This window comes from Oncorhynchus clarkii, chromosome 18 (genome assembly GCF_045791955.1).
Source record: "Oncorhynchus clarkii lewisi isolate Uvic-CL-2024 chromosome 18, UVic_Ocla_1.0, whole genome shotgun sequence".
Taxonomy (NCBI): domain Eukaryota; kingdom Metazoa; phylum Chordata; class Actinopteri; order Salmoniformes; family Salmonidae; genus Oncorhynchus; species Oncorhynchus clarkii.
Window position 1 is genome coordinate 33562114 of NC_092164.1, and position 25015 is coordinate 33587128.

The 25015-nt window shown below is 41.6% G+C and overlaps 1 protein-coding gene across 2 annotated transcripts in view; it reads right to left on the reverse strand.

Annotated features, from left to right (window-relative positions):
• Positions 1-25015, reverse strand: part of LOC139373406 (ATPase phospholipid transporting 9B) — a 58541-nt gene that overhangs the window by 14599 nt on the left and 18927 nt on the right. For both annotated transcript variants that reach the window (XM_071113870.1, XM_071113869.1), the window contains exons 12-17: positions 14965-15125; positions 11890-12032; positions 8084-8196; positions 6369-6641; positions 3006-3167; positions 53-145 (exon numbers count right to left, since the gene is read on the reverse strand). In XM_071113870.1, the coding sequence (XP_070969971.1) occupies positions 53-145; positions 3006-3167; positions 6369-6641; positions 8084-8196; positions 11890-12032; positions 14965-15125 (945 nt within the window). The remainder of the gene's footprint in view (positions 1-52; positions 146-3005; positions 3168-6368; positions 6642-8083; positions 8197-11889; positions 12033-14964; positions 15126-25015) is intronic.

Below are 25015 nucleotides of genomic sequence, written 5' to 3' on the forward strand. Positions count from 1 at the left end.
TGTGTTCGATACATTTTGTTCATACGTACAACAGTCTGGATGGAAGCCTTACCTCCTCCTCCAGCCAATCATTGTACTGCACGATACTCGCCATGGCAACATCAGCACCCTTCATATAAAACGTGATGTCACCTGTGGTCTCCTCCTAGAGCAAAATATGAGAGAAAATGTAGATGTATAATCATATAAAAAGCATTCCAGTACATATAGTACGAACACCAGACCTGAATTCAAATATAATTTTTGTTAACAGTTCTAGATGGGGTTTGCACCATTCTGACTTTTCTACGGGTTCCATTAGAGCAGGAAAGCTCAACCAAGCACAGCTTAAGTATTTGAAATGATTTCAAATAGTATTTAAACCCAGGACTGACTGACTGACTGACTGACTGACTCACACACACACACACACACACACACACACACACCCAGTACCAGTACCAGTGAAAAGTTTGGACACACCAACTCATTCAAGAGTTTTTCTTTATTTTTTAAAATGTAGTATAATAGTGAAGATATCAGAACTATGAAATAACACATATGGAATCATGTAGCAACCAAAAAAGTCAAAATACAGTTGAAGTCTGAAGATTACACACACTTAGGTTGGAGTCATTAAAACTCATTTTTCAACCACTCCACAAATTTCTTGTTAACAAACTATAGTTTTGGCAAATGTTTACAGACAGATTATTTCACTTAAAATTCACTGTGTCTTTAAACAGCTTGGAAAATTCCAGAAAATGATGTCATGGCGTTAGAAGCTAATTGACATAATTTGAGTCAATTGGGGGTGTACCTGTGGATGTAGTTCAAGGCCTACCTTCAAACTCAGTGCCTCTTTGCTTGACATCATGGGAAAATCAAATAGAAATCAGCCCAAAACTCAGAAAACAAATTGTAGACCTTCACAAGTCTGGTTCATCCTTGGGAGCAATTTCCAAACACCTGAAGGTACCACGTTCATCTGTACAAACTATAGTACGCAAGTATAAACACCATGGGACCAAGCAGCCGTCATACCGCTCAGGAAGGAGACGCGTTCTGTCTCCTAGAGATGAACGTACTTTGATGCAAAAAGTGAAAATCAATCCCAGAACAACAGCAAACAACAAAGCACCCTGTGAAGATGCTGGAGGTAACAGGTACAAAAGTATCTATATCCACAGTAAAACGAGTCCTATATCGACATAACCTGAAAAGCCACTCAGCAAGGAAGAAGCCACTGCTCCAAAACTGCCATAAAAAAAGACAGACTACGGTTTGCAACTGCACATGGGGACAAAGATTGTACTTTTTGTAGAAATGTCCTCTGGTCTGATGAAACAAAAATAGAACTGTTTGGCCATAATGACCATCGTTATGTTTGGAGGAAAAAGAGAGAGGCTTGCAAGCAGAAGAACACCATCCCAACTGTGAAGCACGGGGGTAGCAGCATCCCGTTGTGAGGTGCTTTGCTGCAGGAGGGACTGGTGCACTTCACAAAATAGATGGCGTAGGAAAATTAGGTGGATATATTGAAGCAACATCTCAAGACATCAAAAATAGAGCTTGGTCGCAAATGGGTCTTCCAAATGGTCAATGAACCCAAGTATACTTCCAAAGTTGTGGCAAAATGGCAAAGGACAACAAAGTCAAGGTATTGGAGTGGCCATCACAAAGCCCTGACCTCAACCCTATATAAAATGTGTGGGCAAAACTGAGAAAGTGTGTGCGAGCAAGAAGGCCTACAAACCTGACTCAGTTACACCAGCTCTGACAGGAGGAATGGGCCAAAATTTACCCAACTTATTGTGGGAAGCTTCTGGAAGGCTACCCGAAGTCTTTGACACAAGTTAAACAATTTAAAGGCAATGCTACCAAATACTAATTGAGTGTAAGTAAACTTCTGACCCACTGAGAATGTGACGAAATAAATAAAATATTAAATAAATTATTCTCTCTACTATTATACTGACATTTCACATTCTTAAAATAAAGTGGTGATCCTAACTGACCTAAGACAGGGAATTTTTACTAGGATTAAATGTCAGGAATTGGGAAAAACTGAGTTTTAATGTATTTGGCTAAGGTGTATGTAAACTTTCGACTTCAACTGTATATTTAATATTCTTCAAAGTAGCCACCCTTTGCCTTGATGACAGCTTTGCACACGCCTGGCATTCTCTCAACCAGCTTCATGAGGTAGTCACATGGAATGCATTTCAATTAACAGATGGGCCTTGTTAAAAGTTAATTTGTGGAATTTCTTTCCTTCTTAATGCATTTGAGCCAATCAGTTGTGTTGTGACAAGGTAGGGGTGGTGTACAGAAAAAAGCCCTATTTGGTAAAATACCAAGTCCATATTATGGCAAGAACAGCTCAAATAAGCAACAGCAAAAATGTGGAATGTCAATGTGGAAAATTTCAAGAACTTTTACAGTTTCTTCAAGTGCAGTCACAAAACCATCAAACACTATGATGAAACTGGCTCTCATGAGGACTGCCACAGGAAATGAAGACAAAGTTACCTCTGCTGCAGAGGATACGTTCATTAGAGTTAGTAGCCTCAGAAACTGCAGCCCAAACAAATGCTTCACAGAGTTCAAGTAACAGACACATCGCAACATCGACTGTTCAGAGGAGACCGCGTGAATCAGGCCTTCATGGTCGAATTGCTGCAAAGAAACCACTACTAAAGGACACCAATAAGAAGAAGAGACTTCACTTGGAAAAGCATTCCAGGTGAAGCTGGTTGAGAGAATGCCAAGAGTGTGCAAAGCTGTCATCTATTCAAAAGGTGGCTACTTCTCAAATATCTCAAATATATTTTGATTTGTTTACAACTTTTTTGGTTACTACATGATTCCATATGTGTTTCATAGTTTTGATGTCTTCACTCTTATTCTACAATGTAGAAAATAGTAAAAATAAAGAAAAACCCTGGAATGAGTTGGTGTGTCCAAACTTTTTACTGATACTGTAGTTTTGTTGACCATTACATGGATGGTAACTACGTCCATACCCTGATGATGATGCCCATCCTCTTGCTCTCTGAGGTGAAGGGGAAGATCTGCAGGATGTAGTAGGTTAGGACCTGTCCTGCTGGGGTCTTCAGCTGCAGGGAGGTCAGGTCCCTGTTCACCAGAGTCAGCCCTACGCTCTCCGTCCACCGCACCAGCGCCACCTGAAGAGGAGCAAAGCACACACACACACACATAAACACACACTAAGGTCAATGGTCAGGAACACACCTGCACTACTACACAGACCCAGGCCCCCTGTGCCTCTCACTAGGGGCTAGCTACGGGTCCACATAGAGGGTTCAGAGGTCAAGGTTAGGGGCTCTGTGTACGCTCACAGGGTCAACTTCATGATCGCCTTGAATCAAAGGAAACACACAGGAAAGTAACTGATTCATTGTTAAGTATTATTCACAGCTGAGAGGGAATACAATGAGAGACAGAAGGAGACTGTTGGCCTCATAGTAACAGAAGGACTAACTATAACTCAGTGGCCAATTATTACACAATAGAAGAATGGTGAATAATCCTGAAGTCATAGGCTATGCTTTAGATTAAGACATATGGTGAAGGGACAAATTTGTTATCCAGGACCATTATAATGGTTGGTAAACAAAAAAATATACACATTTGGATAATTTGTTTTGTCCAATTATCTTAAGTATCACTTGCGGTCAAAAAGCATAAAAAAGGTGACATGGCCAATAATTGAAACAGAAAGGCAAGTAGTAAAACTGGGCTATACTTAGTTATCATAATGAATGGGGATCTTTGTGTGCGTGTCCCTTCCCCAATAATGGGGCATATGCTCAACCACAGCTTCATGTAAACAACCAACACATCCATGCTCAGTGTGCCAAAATAAATACATTTTGTGGTTTAACAACTGGTTGTATTACACATTGAACATGCTTTGCATTTCAAAAATATGAATCCAGTACACTATTGTGATGCAGTACAGCCCTTTACTGGATATAACCCAAAATCCTGAAGCATCCACAGTTGTAATATTGATAGTTTGTTGCCTTACAAACACTCTGTATACAATGCTCTAGGTGCCTCATCTCTGGAGTGGAGTCCATTCACAAACAGAGGAGTGTTTTTCCTGTTGTCTTTTCCCTCCTCTCCTCAGCAGGAACTCCTGCCCCCCAAGTGAGTGTTCAGCTGCACACGACTCAATTCTCCACGGGTTCATTTTCAATTTGCTCACTCAAAGGTTGTTATTATACTCCTGACCTACAAATTGGAACTTCCTGCTAATACCCCATAATTTCTTTCTGTTTCCCCTTTGAGGTCCGTGCTAGAGCTGGCTGTATTTACTTAACACACATCTGTGAATCATAATCGCATGGGCGTACGTGCGGCACATATGTGTGTACAAATGCGTACAGAGTCAGGATTTAATACCTACCTCCTCAATCAAGTTTATCAGCTCCATGGGAACTGTTTAAAGCCATGTCAACTTTGATACAAACTGTATGTAAATCATGTGTTACACAAGTAATGTAAGAGACTACCCGTGACTACTTGACGACAATGGCAGACCGGTTTAAAGTACCCAATCAATCATTTCAATAGCATTCCCAAAGTTCTAGTGATCATGTATATCAACATGGCAGAGCTGCATTTAAAATGAGAGGCAGCTAAGCATTTCATGATGAAAATGGATCTGTAATAGCTAAATTCTTCCCACCATGTCATTACCAATTAGAACTAGGATTTTAACAGCACACACTAAATATCATTTTCTTAATTGATTTAGGGTGGTCAAAATTCAAAATACTAGCTTGTAGCACTGTAGCTAACACGTGCATTTATGTAAAACATTCATACATGCCGACTGTAGATAAATGTCCATAATTGCAGTTTTATTTGGTCACCTATTGAAAAGGTCAATCAGGGACTTGCATATGCAAGTCAAACAGCCAAACCAATGAATTGCTCCTTTGCCTGGTACTCCCATTGGGGTCCCCTTTTTCCATCGGATATCCTATTACCTCCTATTGGAGATGATAAACTCCTACTTCATGAGACTCCACGGTCATTAAATGCCATGGTCAAACATTCTCGGGCCAGTTCCGAATGGCACCCTATTCAATGTAGGCCCTGTTCCAAAGTAGTGGACTATATAGGGAATAGGGTGCCATTTGAGATGCAGCCCTCCTCTGACATCACAGGGTCAGAGGTTAGAGCAGGGCCCTGTTCACAGCATGGTTGACCAGAAGGTCAACTGACCCCTGACCTCGGGTCGGCCCACTCCATCTCCTTAATGACGGCTCATTACATTAGAGAGAGTCAGCTAATTAAATATGGGCCTCATAGCGCTGCACTGACAGGGCTCTGCCACTGTTGTCAATGAGGCTGAGGCTAGAGAGAGAGGGAAAGGAGAGCTAAGGGGAGAGAGAAAGAACAAAGAGAGCGAGAAGGAGAGAGAGATGTGAGCAGAGATGGAGAGGAAAAGAGACACAGATAGGGGTGGGTGAGGGGGAACTGAACAACCACAGACCCTTCTCACCGTCTCTCAGAGAAAATTAAATATTGATCAATCCAAGCGGTGCCAGACAACAGAGGGAGATAGAGCCGAGTGTAAAGGGAAATAAATAAATATACACATGAAGGTGGGACAGGACGGGCGAGCAGGCAGGCAATTCCAGAGCAGACAAAGCGGGAAACCCATATATATCTTTTGTAACAGTTTTATCTTCATTTGGACTGCTAGGTTGAGCTCGAGCCCAGTGCAAGTCAAGGTAAGTTTCACAAAGGCTTCACAAAATCATTGGGTCATGGGTGAGAAACACTTCACTATATGGTGGGATTAGCGATCCTTTGATATGTATTGCATATTTATGACAAAGTTATATGGCGAAGACTCCTCCTCATCCAGCAATCTGTCCCTGTGCCCTGTATGTATTCAATATTCATCCAGGACTTAGCAACCATATTTCCATCAGAATGGAAATAAATAATTGGGTAAGCAGCGCCTGGTACTCATAAACGGCCCTACTCTAGTATTACACAGACAGGCAGTGGACTGCCGTTGGGGTCTTTATCAGTCCAGATTCTAAAGGACACAAACGCCGCTGATTAAAATAGCTTAACCTCTGACAACTTTATGGCCTCTGCGTTAACCTGGGCCTCAATGGAATGGCCAATATGACAAACTACAAAGATAATTTAGTGTTGAAGACTGACATCAGAGAGAAACCGGGGTTGTAATCAGTAGCGACTAAATGGAAAACAATGGACTGAAATAGGGAGGGGCTACATGTACTTGTCCAATAAGAAACGCTTGTTTCGGTATTCCGTTGCAAAACATTTTGCTTTGGTGTGAGTAATAAATACAACTCGATGGAGTTAGAGCTGACCTCGTCAGGGCTGGAGGCCTGATAGGTGCGGTTGTCGTCGCTGAAGTCCTGGTCGGCCTCGGCGGCAGTGGACTCTGTCTCCCCGTTGGCGCGGGACTCGTAGACGGGCGTGACGTTGTGGCACAGCGCGATGGCCTTCACTGCCTCGTGGATACGGCTGCTGACGCTCCTGCGGACCTTGGGGGCCGCCGCCTTGGGGGCCTGGGCTGGCTGGGGCTTCCTGGATGGGGAGGAGCTGTTGCTGCTGTTGGACTGCTGGGTCTGGGAGTTCGGCTGTGGAGGCAAAGTACACCACATTAATTATTATTCTGCATACAGGGAGTGGACTATGATGACATGAAAAACAGACATTCCCTATAGGGAATTCCAAATAGCACTGGGCCACATTCAGTTGCCAAACATTCTCGAATGTTGCAGATAGAAATGCCATGACTAGAATCGACATGACTCCTTGTTCTACATAGCATATTTCTATTTGAATGTTCCAAAACGTGTTCTCTGACAACTCCCATCAATTCAACTCAGTGGCGTCTCACGGCAGCCCACTGTGCCACCTAGGTTTGACAGAGTTGATGTGTTCCACTGAAGCGGATGGTTTCGCCTTATTAACCCTTATTGCTGAAAGAGAAAGAGAGACTCCTACAAAGACGGAAAATAGAAACACTTCAGCAAGCCTACTACAATGGAGTGCTCACTTCACTATGAAGAATGGGAGAGGTGGTCAGTCAAGTTATGAGAGCTCCTTTTATTGCCAGCTGCCATTAACATCATGTTTCATTTCATCCCCCTCTTTCTCTTTTAAGAAAACCCTTCACTCTCTCTCTGTTTCAATCACTTACACCGGGGGTGGGTAAAAAATTGTCTGATTAAAGGGATAAACATCTATTTGATTCCTCTATGTCTACATTGACATCTGTAGTTAATAGATTACTTCCACCGAGTTGGCAGATCTGTACACAACTGCGCTCTATAGTGTACATTCAATGTAACAATGGCATCACCATAGCTTTGCACATGATATTACATTGATTTATTCCTATGAATTACATAATGTTTACAGATGCCTGCATAATTCAATTTCACACATTGATATCTATATGCCCTTTGTTCGTCACAAACCATTACCCGCAGGGACCTATAATGAGGTTATGATAGATTTCCACGTAGCGTTACAATCAACCTCTGACCCTCTCTGTCATCTCAGTAATAAAGGGAACATGAAACACACCAGCACGACAAATCAATGGCGCTGAAGCGCTAGCTGCTATTGAGTAATGTGCTAAAAAGACTCATCTTTCATTAGCCAAGCTTAAACAGAGTGCAGGCAGATGGTTCCATCCTCAGCACAGCTGTTAGGGGCCTGCCTGAGTGTGAACAATATAATTCAGTCATGCCTTCATCTAGAGATCAACCACCTAGAGGGAACGCTGTATTTTACTGTATGTCAGTGTAACACTCAGGGACTGAGCTTGAATGAACAATGAAAAGGCCAAGAGGAGAAGTAGTGGAGAGAGAGGTTTAACTAAGTGTCTCTTTATGAGGAGTTGTGAGCCATGATCTCTCCTGGTACCTATGAAAGTTAATAAAACAAAGAGATCAATAGCTAATCTTTCTCCTGTTTATTCCCCTAAATGACAGGTGATGTTTGCACATGTTTACTAAAGTTTCTCAAATTCAGTGAACCATTTAGGACAACACTAAGAATGTGGGATCACCTGTGCGTATGACTGCCCTATATGGCTCTGGATCTCGTCCATGGTGTCTGTCCCATAGGACACTGTCCCCAGGTGCAGCCGCTTGAAGATCATCTCGTTCTGTGTCAGAGTGCCTTCAATTCACAAAGCAGAATGAAGTGAGATTTGTATTAGAGGCAAACAACAGGTTAATGAGTGAGTCTCTCTCTATACCAGCACATAATTCACATACTGCTGTTCATCGAGTCATTTTTGAGTGGGTCATGTATGCATTCTTATAGCTACAGTGTTACCCCTAGGACTTCTTTCAGCATTGGTGGCAGAGTTTAGTGGGGGGGACAGACATTTGTCCTCAGAAGAATGCCTAATGACCACGTACCATCATGCATCTCATTACCCGTATGGACTCCCTGTCCTCTCCAACCAACCCAACACAGCATACAAGAGATACTGAGTGTTCCGACTAAAAACTACTGAAAATGGAGGCAGCGGCTCTCGTTTAATGGATGCTGCTTGCCAGAATGTGTATTGATACAGTGTAAACCTGATTAGGGGGCAACTACCTTCCAATAACATCACGGGCCCACAAGGTTATCCAATTCTAACGGATTGATCGTTTTTTGCTTTCTTTCCATGTGGTTTAACTATCAACTGGGATAAATAGGTAAGGAGGCTGGCTAATCTATTCCTACTCTGCCTGGTAAGACAAAGAAGCATGTCGGGACCACCCCCAGAGTTGATCACTTCGATATAAGGTTTGGTTCTTGGAAAGGACACTCATTTGTTCTAAAAGAGTCAGAGAAAGAATACATGTAGAATAAACAAAAGAGAAATTAACTAACAATCTCATGTGAATTCTATATTTTCAGGGGTGCAAACAGGTGAGGGCCCCAAAAGGTGACCACATTTCTTGGGCACGGAAATGAGTGAAAAATCCATGTGGAGTGCAAGAACATTTGGTTATTTTTTGAGAATAACAAATCCATAATACAGATATAAAAATAGTGTCCAGGTGTAAGGGGGAGTAGGGCTCATCATGACATCGCCGTACATATACTATTCTTCAGATATACTACATATTCTATCCATATACTGTCGATATTGTCTATACATTCCATATACACACATATACAGTACCAGTCAAAAGTTTGGGCACACACTCATTCCAGGGATTTTCTTTATATTTTACAAATTTTCCACATTGTAGAATAATAGTGAAGATATCAAAACTATGAAATAACTCATATGGAATCATGCAGTAACCCAAAAAGTTTTAAACAAATCAAAATATATTTTATATTTGAGATTCTTCAAAGTAGCCACCCTTTTGACATTCTCTCAACCAGCTTCATCTGGAATGCTTTTCCAACAGTTTTGAAGAATGCCAAGAGTGTGCAAAGCTGTCATCAAGGCACACACACACACACACACACACACACACACACACACACACACACACACACACACACACACACACACACACACACACACACACACACACACACACACACACACACACACACACACACACACACACTACACTTAGATTGGAGTCATGAAAAGTCATTTTTCAACCACTCCACAAATTCCTTGTTAACAAACTATAGTTTTGGAAAGTAGGTTAGGACATCTACTTTGTGTCTGACACAAGTCATTTTTACAACAATTGTTTACAGACAGATTATTTCACTTAATCACAATTCCAGTGGGTCTGAAGTTTACATACACTAAGTTGACTGTGCCTTTAAACAGCTCGGAAAATTAGAGAAAATTATGCCATGGCTTTAGAAGCTTCTGACAGGCTAATTAACATAATTGGAGGTGTACCTGTGGATGTATTTCAAGGCCTACCTTCAAACTCAGTGCCTCTTTGCTTGACATCATGGAAAAAAACCAGCCAAGTCCACAGCAAAAACAATTGTAGACCTCCACAAGTCTGGTTCATCCGTGGGAGCAATTTCCAAAAGCCTAAAACGTACAATAGTATGCACGTATAAACACCATGGGACCACGCAGCTGTCATACCGCTCAGGAAGGAGACGCGTTCTGTCTCCTAGAGATGAACGTACTTTGGTGCAAAAAGTGCAAATCAATCCCAGAACAGCAGCAAAGGACCTTGTGAAGATGCTGGAGGAAACAGGTACAAAAATATCTATATCCACAGTAAAACAAGTCCTATATCGACAGAACCTGAAAGGCCGCTCAGCAAGGAAGAAGCCACTGCTCCAAAACCACCATAAAAAAGCCAGACTACGGTTTGCAACTGCACATGGGGACAAACATTGTACTTTTTGGAGAAATGTAGAACTGTTTGGCAATAATGACCATCATTATGTTTGGAGGAAAAAGAGGGAGGCTTGCAAGCCGAAGAACACCATCCCAACTGTGAAGCACGGGGGTGGCAGCATCCTGTTGTGGGGGTGCTTTGCTGCAGGAGGGACTGGTGCACTTCACAAAATAGATGGCGTCATGAGGATGGAAAATTATGTGGATATATTGAAGCAACATCTCAAAATATCAGTCAGGAAGTTAAAGCTTGGTTGCAAAGGGGTCTTCCAAATGGACAATGACCCCAAGCATACTTTCAACGTTGTGGCAAAATGGCTTAAGGACAACAAAGTCAAGGTATTGGAGTGGCCATCACAAAGCCCTGACCTCAATCCTATAGCAAATGTGTGGGCAGAACTGAAAAAGCGTGTGCGAGCAAGGAGGCCTACAAAGCTGACTCAGTTACACCAGCTCTATCAGAAGGAATGGGCCAAAATTCACCCAACTTATTGTGGGAATCTTGTGGAAGTCTACCCGAAACGTTTGACCCAAGTTAAAAAATTTAAAGACAATGCTACCAAATACTAATTGAGTATATGTAAACTTCTGACCCACTGGGAATGTGATGAAAGAAATAAAAGCTGAAATAAATAATTCTCTATTATTCTGATATTTCACATTCTTAAAATAAAGTGGTGATCCTAACTGACCTAAGACAGGGAATTCTTACTAGGATTAAATGTCAGGAATTGTGAAAAACTGAGTTTAAATGTAAACTTCCGACTTCAACTGTACATATATTCAGGACTCCGACATTGCTCATCCTATATTTCTTAATTCCAATATTTTACTTTTTAGATGTGTATTATTGTGGATTGTTAGATATTACTGCACTGTTGGCGTTAGAACACAACTATTTTGGTACACCCGCAATAACATCTGCTAAATATGTGTATGCGACCAATACAATATTATTTGAAGTATTTGAGGGATTTAATAATAAGACATGAAAGTTAATGAATAAAAGGTTTTTGGAGTGTTCCATGCTCAATCAAGCACATTGTACCCTCAAATATGAGTGACTTAGGTGAGAAAAAAAAAATTCAGCTGCCTCTTTAAGGACGGTAGGTTGCCATGGTAACTGTCGAGAATCTCTGACATCTCTTGGTTAGTTAGCAGTTGCATCAATCGCAAACTAACATTGAAAAATAACCTAGCAAAACTATGTAAATAGCCAAGAAACTCTATAACAAAGTCACACTTTAATAGACCTTCTGGTAAACCAGACCAACTATGCCTATGTGCCAATTTGTTTTATTTCAGCACCACACTCACATCACATATCTGACAACCCTTTCTTTGACATTCTTTTTGTAGGATGCGTTCGGATGCATTCTGCGCACAGTCAATGATTTCGAAATGAGAAATTACACAGATCTACACAATTCACGTGGATGGCCTATTTTGACATCAAAACAGTGAATATCGCTGAAAAGCGACAAGCTTGCATCCCTGATGGTTACATTTGGTCATACTACAGTGGCTGTGTGTCCTGTCACCTGTTTTGTCAGTCAGTAGGTACACCAGGCGGCCCAGCTCCTCGGGAATGGTACTGGTCCGTACCACAGTACCAGGGATGTTTTCATCTTTCATGATCATCCAACCGTAGGCCGACTTCCCCATGTCTAGATTGACACGCAAGCTGCAGATTCAAATAAAACAGAGGTCAAGTCAAATATGTGTTAACCTTTTGCGTGTAGGGGGCAGTATTTTAGTTTTTGGCTAAAAAACGTACCCATTTGAAACTGCCTATTTCTCAGCCCCAGAAACTAGAATATGCATATAATTGTCATATTATGATAGAAAACACTCTAAAGTTTCCAAAACTGTAAAAATATTGCCTCCATTTAAAGGGATATCAACCAGATTCCTTTTTCTATGGCTTCCCTAAGGTGTCAACCGTCTTTAGACATAGTTTCAGGCTTTTATTTTGAAAAATGAGCGTGAAAGATCACATTGCGTAAGTGGATAGGTGGGGGCTCTCAGAGTGAGTTTTGCGCTACAGAGTAAAGCGGCCATTGTTTCTCCCGGTGATTTTGAAAAACCTAAACACCAAATATATATTTTTAAAACAACCTGAGGATTGATTATAAAAAATGTTTGAGTGGAGATTATGGATATTATTTGGAATATACATCTGCGTTGTTGTGACTGCTCTTTCCTGTGGATTTCTGAACATAACACGACAAACAAACTGAGGTATTTTGGGTATAAAAATAATATTTATGGAACAAAAGGAACATTTGTTGTGTAACTGGGAGTCTCGTGAGTGAAAACATCCGAAGATCATCAAAGGTAAACGATTAGTTTGATTGCTTTTCTGATTTTCGTGACCTAGCTACTTAATGCTTAGTGTACATAATGTTATGTTTTGCTATCGATAAACTTACACAAACGCTTGGATTGCTTTCGCTGTAAAGCATAATTTCAACATCTGAGACGACAGGTGGATTAACAAAAGGATAAGCTGTGTTTTGCAATATTGCACTTGTGATTTCCTGAATATTAATATGTTTTTGTAATCTTATTTGACTGTTGCGCTATGCTATTCAGCGGTTGCTGACAAAAATGATCCCGCTAACGGGATGGGTAGCGTCAAGAAGTTAAGCAAAATACACTGCTCAAAAAAATAAAGGGAACACTAAAATAACACATCCTAGATCTGAATGAATGAAATATTTTTATTAAATACTTTTTTCTTTACATAGTTGAATGTGCTGACAGAAATCACACAAAAATGATCAATGGAAATCAAATTTATCAACCCATGGAGGTCTGGATTTGGAGTCACACTCAAAATTAAAGTGGGAAACCACACTACAGGCTGATCCAACTTTGATGTAATGTCCTTAAAACAAGTCAAAATGAGGCTCAGTAGTGTGCGTGGCCTCCGTGTGCCTGTATGACCTCCCTACAATGCCTGGGCATGCTCCTGATGAGGTGGCGGATGGTCTCCTGAGGGATCTCCTCCCAGACCTGGACTAAAGCATCCGCCAACTCCTGGTGATGGAGCGAGACATGATGTCCCAGATGTGCTCAATTGGATTCAGGTCTGGGGAACGGGCGGGCTAGTCCATAGCATCAATGGCTTCCTCTTGCAGGAACTGCTGACACACTCCAGCCACATGACGTCTAGCATTGTCTTGCATTAGGAGGAACCCAGGGCCAACCGCACCAGCATATGGTCTCACAGGGGGTCTGAGGATCTCACCTCGGTACCTAATGGCAGTCAGGCTACCTCTGGCGAGCACATGGAGGGCTGTGCGGCACCCCAAAGAAATGTCACCCCACACCATGACTGACCCACTGCCAAAACGGTCATGCTGGAGGATGTTGCAGGCAGCAGAACGTTCTCCACGGAGTCTCCAGACTGTCACATGTGCTCAGTGTGAACCTGCTTTCATCTGTGAAGGGCACAGGGTGCCAGTGGCGAATTTGCCAATCTTGGTGTTCTCTGGCAAATGCCAAACACCATGCACGGTGTTGGGCTGTAAGCACAACCCCCACCTGTGGATGTCGGGCCATCATACCACCCTCATGGAGTCTGTTTCTGACCGTTTGAGCAGACACATGCACATGTGTGGCCTGCTGGAGGTAATTTTGCAGGGCTCTGGCAGTGCTCCTCCTTGCACAAAGGCGGAGGTAGCGGTCCTGCTACTGGGTTGTTGCCCTCCTACGGCCTCCTCCACGTCTCCTGATGTACTGGCCTGTCTCCTGGTAGCGCCTCCATGCTCTGGACACTACGCTGACAGACACAGCAAACCTTCTTGCCACAGCTGGCATTGATGTGCCATCCTGGATGAGCTGCACTACCTAAGCCACTTGTGTGGGTTGTTGACTCCGTCTCATGCTACCACTAGAGTGAAAGCACCGCCAGTATTCAAAAGTGACCAAAACATCAGTCAGGAAGCATAGGAACTGAGAAGTGGTCTGTAGTCACCACCTGCAGAACCACTCCTTTATTGGGGGTGTCTTGCTAATTGCCTATAATTTCCACCTGTTGTCTATTCCATTTGCACAACAGCATGTGAAATTTATTGTCAATCAGTGTTGCTTCCTAAGTGGACAGTTTGATTTCACAGAAGTGTGATTGACTTGGAGTTACATTGTGTTGTGTAAGTGTTCCCTTTATTTTTTTGAGCAGTGTATGTTTTAAGCAAGCAAAATTAAATCCAACTACCATGATTCTACTCAAACAATGTCACCCAATAATATACGATTAGAAAGGTTAAAAAATGTAAAACATCACAGCACAACTGAAAAATATATGGCACATGGTAATAGGTGGGATGGGCTGAGAGTGGCTGAGGGTTGGGATTAAAGAGCTTATGTTTGGTAATGTATTATAGTTATGTGACTGCTTTATTTAAAAGTACCATGTATGTGAAATGTATATGTAGCAAAAAAGCTGTAAAAAAAACTATGACATTTGTCCTCTGAAGAGGGGTTAATAAACAAAAAATAATAATGTTACCCAACAAGAGTCAAAGACTAATTAGAGCAGTGAAATGGATGCCATGCTGTACCATAGTTAGATACACTATCTATACTGTGTGTACCTCTATGTGCTGTACCTGATGGGGATGATGTAGGAGAATAGCACGATGAAGCGGAACAGGTTGCGAAACCAGGGGCCCACAAAGCCCTGCAGCGCTACCATGACAATAGACAGGACAACCTGAGCCAGGAACAGAGCCTTGGTAAGGCGGTTCAACTCCAGGTCCAGCAGACCCACCTGTTGAGGCGAAAGAGGTCAGGGTTCAGAGGTTAAAGGTTAAAAAGACAGACAAATCATCCCCTGGGACTAGATATGCTTGGTTTCGTTGACTCTTTATGCATGCATGTATTTATTATGGATCCCCATTGACAGCAGCTACTGTTCCTTGGGTCCTGCCATATTAAGGCATTTATATACAATTAAATTACATTACATTTCATAACACATTAACTGTGTACCCTCAGGTCACTACTCTACTACCACATATCTGCAACACAAAATCCATGTGTACGTGTGTGTATAATGCTTATGTTATCATGTGTGTCTGTGTTAGTCTTCACAGTCCTCACTGTTCCATAAAGGTGTATTTTTATCTGTTTTTTAAATCTGATTTAATTGCTTGAATGCGTTACTTGATGTGGAACAGATTTCCATATAGTCATGGCTCTAAATAGCACTGTGCACCTTCGAGACTCTGTTCTGTACTTGGGGACTACGAAGAGACCTCTGATGGCATGTCTTGTGGAGTATGCAGGAGTGTCTGAGCTGTGTGTTAGTAGTTTAAACAGACCTCTGAATGCATGTCTTGTGGAGTATGCAGGAGTGTCTGAGCTGTGTGCCAGTAGTTTAAAACAGACCGCTGATAGTGTTGTTAAGAAGGTAGAAACTAGAGCCTGTAGGATCTGCCTTGTTAACAGTGCTGTTAAGAAGGTAGAAACTAGGGCCTGTAAGATCTGCCTTGTTGACAGTGCTGTTAAGAAGGCAGAAACTAGGGCCTGTAGGACCTGCCTTGTTGACAGTGTTGTTAAGAAGGTAGAAACTAGGGTCTGTAGGACCTGCCTTGTTGATAGTGCTGTTAAGAAGGTAGAAACTAGGGCCTGTAGGACCTGCCTTGTTGATAGTGCTGTTAAGAAGGTAGAAACTAGGGCCTGTAGGACCTGCCTTGTTAATAGTGCTGTCTAGAAGGTAGAAACTAGGGCCTGTAGGACCTGCCTTGTTGACAGTGTTGTGAAGAAGGTAGAAACTAGGGCCTGTAGGACCTGCCTTGTTGATATTGTTAAGAAGGTAGAAACTAGGGCCTGTAGGACCTGCCTTGTTGATATTGTTAAGAAGGTAGAAACTAGGGCCTGTAGGAGCTGCCTTGTTGATAGTGCTGTTAAGAAAGTAGAGCAGCACTTTATTATGGACATACTTCTCCCCAGCTTAGCTACTGTTATATCAATATGTTTTGACCATGATAGTTTATGGTCCAGGGTTACTCCAAGCAGTTTAGTCATGTCAACTTGCTCAATTCACACATTATTCATTACAACATTTAGTTGAGGGTTAGGGTTTAGTGAATGATTTGTTTTTGAAATATTTAGGACTAACTTGTTTCTTGCCACCCATTCAAAAACTGACTGCAGCTCTTTGTTAACTGTTGCAGTAATTTCACTTGCTGTATTGACTGACGTGTATAGTGTTGAGTCATCCGCATACTTAAAGCCAGTGGCATGTCATTTGCAAAGATCGAAAAAAGTAAAGGGGCCTAGACAGCTGCCCTGGAGAATTCCTGATTCTAACTGGATTATATATGAGAGGCTTCCATTAAAGAACATCCTCTGTGTTCTGTTAGACAAGTAACTCTTTATCCACAATATAGCAGGGGGTATAAAGCCATAACACAAGTTTTCCAGCAGCAGACTATGATGGATGTCAAAAGACACACTGTGCAGCAAAACAGCTCCCACAATCTTTTTATCACCAATTTCTCTTAGCCAATCCTCAGTCATTTGTGTAAGTGCAGTACATGTTGAATGCCCTTCCCTATAAGTATGCATAAAGTTGACAATTTGAATACTGTAAAATAGCATTGTATCTTGTCAAGCACAATTTTTTCCAAAAGTTTACTAAGGGTTGGTAACAGGCTGATTGGTCAGCTATTTGAGCCAGCAAAGGGGGCTTTACTCTCCTTAGGTAGGATAATAACTTTTGCTTCCCTCCAGACCTGAGGGCACGTTCTTGTAGGCTTAGATTGAACATATGGTAAATAGGAGTGGCAATATCGTCCGATATTATCCTCACTAATTTTCCATTCAAGTTGTCTGACCCAGGTGGCTTGTCATTGTCGACAGACACTTTTTGCACCTCCTACACTCACTTTACAGAATTCAAAATTACAATGATTGAACAAATTCTGAAAGACAGTTACACTTGGATGTGTAGTGTCAGCGTTTGTCGCTTGCCAATGAAAAACTAGTAGGCAATACCAGTGGGTTTTGTGATGAATGAGCCATCTGATTCAATGAATGATGGAGCAGTTGGCATTTTTGCCCAAAATTTCATTTAAGATACTCAAACTTTTTACTATCATTCTTTATATAATTTATAGTACAGTTTTTTTTGTTAACAATGAAAAAAAAGCATTGTACCGCATAAAAACATTGAGCATGACATCCAGACATATCCTCCAACATAGCACACAGTCAAACAGTATCTCACAAGCTACAATACAGAACTAAAAGGGTTCAAGTCATCAACTCCCAGTTTTAAAAATAACATTACAACTAAAAATGTATCCAGCTTCTAGAATTGTTGTTTCTACAAGTGATCCTAGCAAGCATTTGTTCATAAGATGCTAACCTCCAACATTGATTCTATCCACTGTTTCAGAGTAAGAGTGGCATGACCCTTCCAAATTCTAAGGATTACTCTAGCTGCTGTAACCATACCAACAATGATCAATGCAAATTCGTCACACAAATTCGTTGCATTAAGTAACTCTGTTCTATCGCCCAAGAGACATACAGTGGGGCAAAAGTATTTAGTCAGCCACCAATTGTGCAAATTCTCCCACTTAAAAAGATGAGGCCTGTAATTTTCATCATAGATACACTTCAACTATGACAGATAAAATGAGAGAAAAAATCCAGAAAATCACATTGTAGGATTTTTTATGAATTTATTTGCAAATTATGGTGGAAAATAAGTATTTGGTCACCTACAAACAAGCAAGATTTCTGGCTCTCACAGACCTGTAACTTCTTCTTTAAGAGGCTCCTCTGTCCTCCACTCGTTGCCTGTATTAATGGCACCTGTTTGAACTTGTTATCAGTATAAAAGACACCTGTCCACAACCTAAAACAGTCACACTCCAAACTCCACTATGGCCAAGACCAAAGAGATGTCAAAGGACACCAGAAACAAAATTGTAGACCTGCACCAGGCTGGGAAGACTGAATCTGCAATAGGTAAGCAGCTTGGTTTGAAGAAATCAACTGTGGGAGCAATTATTAGGAAATGGAAGACATACAAGACCACTGATAACCTCCCTCGATCTGGGGCTCCACACAAGATCTCACCCCGTGGGGTCAAAATGATCACAAGAACGGTGAGCAAAAATCCCAGAACCACACGGGGGGACCTAGTGAATGACCTGCAGAGAGCTGGGACCAAAGTAACAAAGCCTACCATCAGTAACACACTACGCCGCCAGGGACTCAAATCCTGCAGTGCCAGACGTGTCCCCCCCTGCTTAAGCCAGTACATGTCCAGGCCCGTCTGAAGTTTGCTAGAGAGCATTTGGATGATCCAGAAGAAGATTGGGAGAATGTCATATGGTAAGATGAAACCAAAATATAACTTTTTGGTAAAAAAAACTCAGCTCAACTCAAAAGCATTTCAAGGTCCTGGAGTGGCCTAGCCAGTCCCCAGATCTCAACCCCATAGAAAATCTTTGGAGGGACTTGAATGTCCGTGTTGCCCAGCAACAGCCCCAAAACATCACTGCTCTAGAGGAGATCTGCATGGAGGAATGGGCCAAAATACCAGCAACAGTGTGTGAAAACCTTGTGAAGACTTACAGAAAATGTTTGACCTCTGTCATTGCCAACAAAGGGTATATAACAAAGTATTGAGATAAACTTTTGTTATTGACCAAATACTTATTTTCCACCATAATTTGCAAATAAATTCATTAAAAATCCTACAATGTGATTTTCTGGAATTTTTTCCTTCTCATTTTGTCTGTCATAGTTGAAATGTACATATGATGAACATTTCAGGCCTCTCTCATATTTTTAAGTGGAAGAACTTGCACAATTGGTGGCTGACTAAATACTTTTTTGCCCCACTGTATCAATGATGAAACTGGAATTGTTAACCCCAACCATTCCTCCAGATATTTCAAAACATCCTTCCAGAAAGGTAGTACATTCCCATATTGCATGTAAAAATGTCCAAGTGTCTTTTTGGCATTTCCAACACAGAGAATTGTTGGTCAGTCCCATCTTACGAAGTCTTAGTTGGAGTCCAATAAAATCTACACTGCATTCTGAAATTATTCCGACCCCTTGACTTTTTCCACATTTTGTTACGTTACAGACTTATTTGAAAATGAAATAGTTTTTTCCACCCTCAAGCGACACACAATACCCCATAATGATTTTTTAAAAATTGTTGCAAATGAATTACATTTACATTAGTATTCAGACTCTTTACTTAGTACTTTGTTGAAGCACCTTTGGCAGTGATTACAGCCTCAAATCTTCTTGGGTATGACGTTACAAGATTGGCACACCTGTATTTTGGGAGTTTCTTCCATTTTTTTCTATGCAGATCCCCTCAAGCTCTTTCAGGTTGGACGGGGAGCGTTGCTGCACAGCTATTCGCAATCAAACTACTCCCCCATATACAGATCGAGTGGTTTCAGAGAGACGACATCTACGTGTAAATATATGTTGCATTTATAATCTGAATGAGCTGTTGTTAGGGTGCTAAATGTTCATATTCCAGTGAGCGTAGCTTCCAAATGTATGTACGACAAGTTGACTCTTTTTGTCGCCCTTCTCTCCTTACCACCCCTCCTTTTCCGTGGTGTAACCAAACAGTCATGCTTTTGCTAGTCCAGTAGGGACCTATTAACATTCCATTATGTTAGTAATCAATAACCTATACAGTGTGTTTATGCATTTCTGTGTGATTATTTAGTTAGTAAATAAGTAATTAAGCCAATTTGGGTATCGCTGATTCATCACTTAAACTAGGGTTTGTGCAGATATCCAGAATTATGCGATGTTCAGATTGACACTGAGGTAATAATTCAGAATTGACTGTTATTAATGTAAGAGATATTTATAGATCTTTAGAGTTTAAGTCGGGAGATAGTAACTCGGTAAACAACTTTTCCCGTGGTGCCCCAAATTCCTAATAAGTTAATTGTTACATGATTCTGCACTCATTTTCATAATGAGTGTATGCTTATTAGTAACTGGAATAAGCAATTTCATAAATGTGTCAAGGGCAGCATCTGGTTGCTCCTCATTACACACCACATACCAGCAAATATTATTTACATCAACGTAGAAATCACTACAAAACCTCTTCTATGATCTCTTATACACTATATTAGGCCCAGCCTTTGGATCTTGGGTTTTTCTAGATATGGCTAGTATATTGTGACCGCTACTTCCAACGGATACTGCTCTAAAGCCGATTTCTGCAGCATTAGTAAAGCTGTGATCAATATATGTTGATGATTTAATTCCTGTGCTGTTTGTAAATAACCTGGTAGGTTGACTGATAACTTGAACCAGGTTGCAGGCACTGGTTACAGTTTGAAGCTTTTTCTTGAGTGGTAGCTTGATGAAAGCCAGTCACAGTATTTAGGTCACCCAAAAAATTACCTCTGTTGACATCACATATATTATCAATAATTTCACACACATTATCCAGATACTGACTGTTAGCACTTGGTGGTCTATAGCAGCTTCACACAAGAATGGGCTTTAGGGGAGGCAGGTGGGCCTCTAGCCATATTACTTCAACAGAATTTGCTCAACACAGCCTTGAGTCCTGGAGACAAGATGATTTGGAAGGAGTCCTTCATTCCTGTCGAGCATCTTCTGTTTCCAGAAGGTGTCAAAGTTATCAAAGTTATTCCAACAGAGCTACAGTAATCTTTTAGCCATGTCTGGTATTGAAGGCAGAGCTGTAGTCGATGAACAGCATCCTCACATATGCATATATTTTGTCCAGGTGGGTGAGGGCAGTGTGCGTTGTAATGGAGATTGTGTAGTCTGTGGATCTGTCAGGGCGGTAGGTGAATTGGAGAGGGTCGAGTATGTTGGGGAGGGAGGCGGTGATGTGGACTCTCAAAGCACTTGATGGAGGTGAGTGCTACAGGACAGTAGTCTTCAGTTCAGTTACTTTTCCTTTTTTGGGCACGGGGATGACAGTGGACATCTTGAAGCAAGTGGGAATAGTGGCCTGAGTTAGAGAGAGATTGAAAATTTCCGAAAACACAACAGCGAGCTGGTCTACTAGGGATGCCGTCTGGGTCGACAACCTTGCAAGGGTTAACACGTTTGAATGACTTAGATACGTCCTCTGTGGAGACATTAAGTACGTAGCACACGTTGTCCTCTGGGGCTCTCCATGGCAATTCAGAGTCATTGTTGTGCTCGAAGTGTGAGGAAAAAGGCGTTTAGCTGTCCGCGATGTGGCTGGCTTTCATTTTGTAATCTGTGATCGTTAGGACTGTGATCGTTAGGAGTCCCTGCCACATACGCCTCGTGTCAGACCCGATGAATTGCTCCTCCATTTTGTCCCTATACTTGTGTTTCGCCATCTTGATCGATCTGCGTAGGTCTGTTGGACTGTTTAACCATTCTATTGTCCCCGGTCACCTTGCCCTGTTTATAAGCAGCATCTCTCTCCTTCAGTTTCCCTACAAGACTGACATCAATCCACGTTTTTTGAGTCGGGTAGGTTTTGAAAGTCACTATCGCTATCACATCTATGCATTTATTTATGAAACCGGTGAGGCGACCCGGAACATATTCCAGTTCATGTGATCAAAACAGTATGAGCATGGATTCTGTTTGGTCAGACCAACGCTGTACAGACCTGACCGCCGGAACTAACTAGCTAGCCATTTCACATCGGTTACACCAGCCTAATCTGATAGGCTTGAAGTCATAAACAGCGCAATGCTTGAAGAATTGGGAAGAGCTGCTGGCAAACACACGAAAGTGCTTGTTTGAATTAATGTTTACGAGCCTGCTGCTGCCTACCACCGCTCAGTCAGACTGCTCTATCAAATATCAAATCATAGACTTAATTATAACATAATAACACACATAAACTCGAGCCTTTGGTCATTATGGTCAAATCCGGAAACTATAATTTCGAAAACAAAACGTTTATTCTTTCAGTGAAATACGGGACCGTTCCATATTTCATCTAACTGATGGCATCCCTAAGTCTAAATATTGCTGTTACATTGTACAACCTTCAATGTTATATCATAATTATGTACAATTCTGGCAAATTAATTACGGCCTGTGGAATAAATGGTCTTCACACGGTTCGCAATGAGCCAGACGGCCCAAACTGCTGCATATACCCTGACTGCTTGCACAGAACGCAAGCAGTCATCGATAAGAGACATTAGTGTGCAGCCATATTCTGATTGGCTCTGTCAATCACAACATTCTTATTGGCAGCCTTGGTTTCTCAAATGATTGCCTCGCCTGGTTTACCAACTACTTCTCTGATAGAGTTCAGTGTGTCAAATCGGAGGGCCTGTTATCTGGACCTCTGACAGTCTCTATGGGTGTGCCACAGGGTTCAATTCTCGGGCCGACTCTCTTTTCTGTATATATCAATGATGTTGCTCTTGCTGCTGGTGATTCTCTGATCCACCTCTACGCAGACGACACCATTCTGTATACTTCTGGCCCCTCCTTGGACACTGTTAACTAACCTCCAGACGAGCTTCAATGCCATACAACTCTCCTTCCGTGGCCTCCAACTGCTCTTAAAACGCAAGTAAAACTAAATGCATGCTTTTCAATCGATCGCTTCCCGCACCTGCCCGCCCGTCCAGCATCACTACTCTGGACGGCTCTGACTTAGAATACGTGGACAACTACAAATACCTGGGTGCCTGGTTAGACTGTAAACTCTCCTTCCAGACTCACATTAAGCATCTCCAATCCAAAATTAAATCTAGAATCGGCTTCCTATATCGCAACAAAGCATCCTTCACTCATGCTGCCAAACATACCCTCGTAGAACTGACCATCCTACCGATCCTCGACTTCGGTGATGTCATCTATAAAATAGCCTCCAACACTCTACTCAACAAACTGGATGCAGTCTATCACAGTGCCATCCGTTTTGTCACCAAAGCCCCATATACTACCCACCATTGCGACCTGTACGCTCTCGTTGGTTGGCCCTCTCTTCATACTCGTCGCCAAACCCACTGGCTACAGGTTATCTACAAGTCTCTGCTAGGTAAAGCCCCGCCTTATCTCAGCTCACTGGTCACCATAGCAGCACCCACTCGTAGCACACGCTCCTGCAGGTATATCTCACTGGTCACCCCCAAAGCCAATTCCTCCTTTGGTCGTCTTTCCTTCCAGTTCTCTGCTGCCCATGACTGGAACGAATTGCAAAAATCTCTGAAGCTGGAGACTCACATCTCCCTCACTAGCTTTAAGAGCATTTTACAGATCGCTGCACCTGTACTTAGCCTATCTGTAAACAGCCCATCTACTGTATCTACCTACCTCATCCCCATACTGGTATTTATTTCGTTATTTTGCTCCTTTGCACCCCAGTATCTCTACCTGCACATTCATCTTCTGCCAATCTACCATTCCAGTGTTTAATTGCTATATTGTAATTACTTCGTCACCATGGTCTATTTATTTCCTTAACTTACCTCATTTGCACTCAGTGTATATAGACTTTTTTGTTCTACTGTATTATTGACTGTATGTTTTGTTTATTCCATGTGTAACTCTGTGTTGTTGTATGTGTCAAATTGCTACGCTTTATCTTGGCCAGGTCGCAGTTGCAAATGAGAACTTGTTCTCAACTAGCCTACCTGGTTAAATAAAGGTGAAATAAAATAAAATAAATAAGAGAAGTGACACAATTTCCCTAATTATAAGAAATTCATGTTAGCAGGCAATATTAACTAAATATGCAGGTTTAAAAATAAATAATTGTGTATTGACTTTAAAGAAAGGCATTGATATTTATGGGTAGGTTTGGTGCAACGACAGTGCGTCACCCGTTTAGCCCCCCCAACCCCTCTTTTACGCTTCTGCTACTCTCTGTTCATCATATATGCATAGTCACTTTAACGATACCTACATGTATATACTACCTCAATAAGCCTGACTAACAGGTGTCTGTATATAGCCTTGCTACTCTTTTTTGAAATGTCTTTTTACTGTTGTTTTATTTATTTACTTACCTACACAGACACAAATTGCTCCCAAGGATGATTCAGACTTGTGGAGGTCTACAATTTTATTTCTGAGGTCTTGGCTGATTTCTTTTGATTTTCCCATGATGTCAAGCAGAGGCACTGAGTTTGAAGGTAGGCCTTGAAATACATCCACAGGTACACCTCCAAATGACTCAAATGATGTCAATTAGCCCATCAGAAACTTCTAAATCCATGACATAATTTTCTGGAATTTTCAAAGCTGTTTAAAGGCAGTGTATGTAAACTTCTGACCCACTGGAATTGTGATACAGTGAATTGTTTCTTAGGATACATATGTTGATCTGGACAATGTTTTTGCACTTTTCTGGGATTATTGATTGTTTTTATTGCTAAACTGCTAGGCTCATCAGAGAGAGACATGACGGTGATGGTTGTGTTTGAGCTGATATACTGTTAGTACACAGTGGACTTCAGTGCTAACTCGGGTTCATAGGCGCATGATTACTGCTGACAATAGCTGTAGGATCGACAAAGGCATTCATATAGAAGTATTCCTTCATATAGAGACAGCAGGATCCCTAGTGTATGAATTTATAAAGCTAGTTACTGATAGGCAAATAATGCTTAAGCCATTCCTTAAGTCTCACTTTCAAGAGGACATATTTTTTTTATCCCCTCCTAG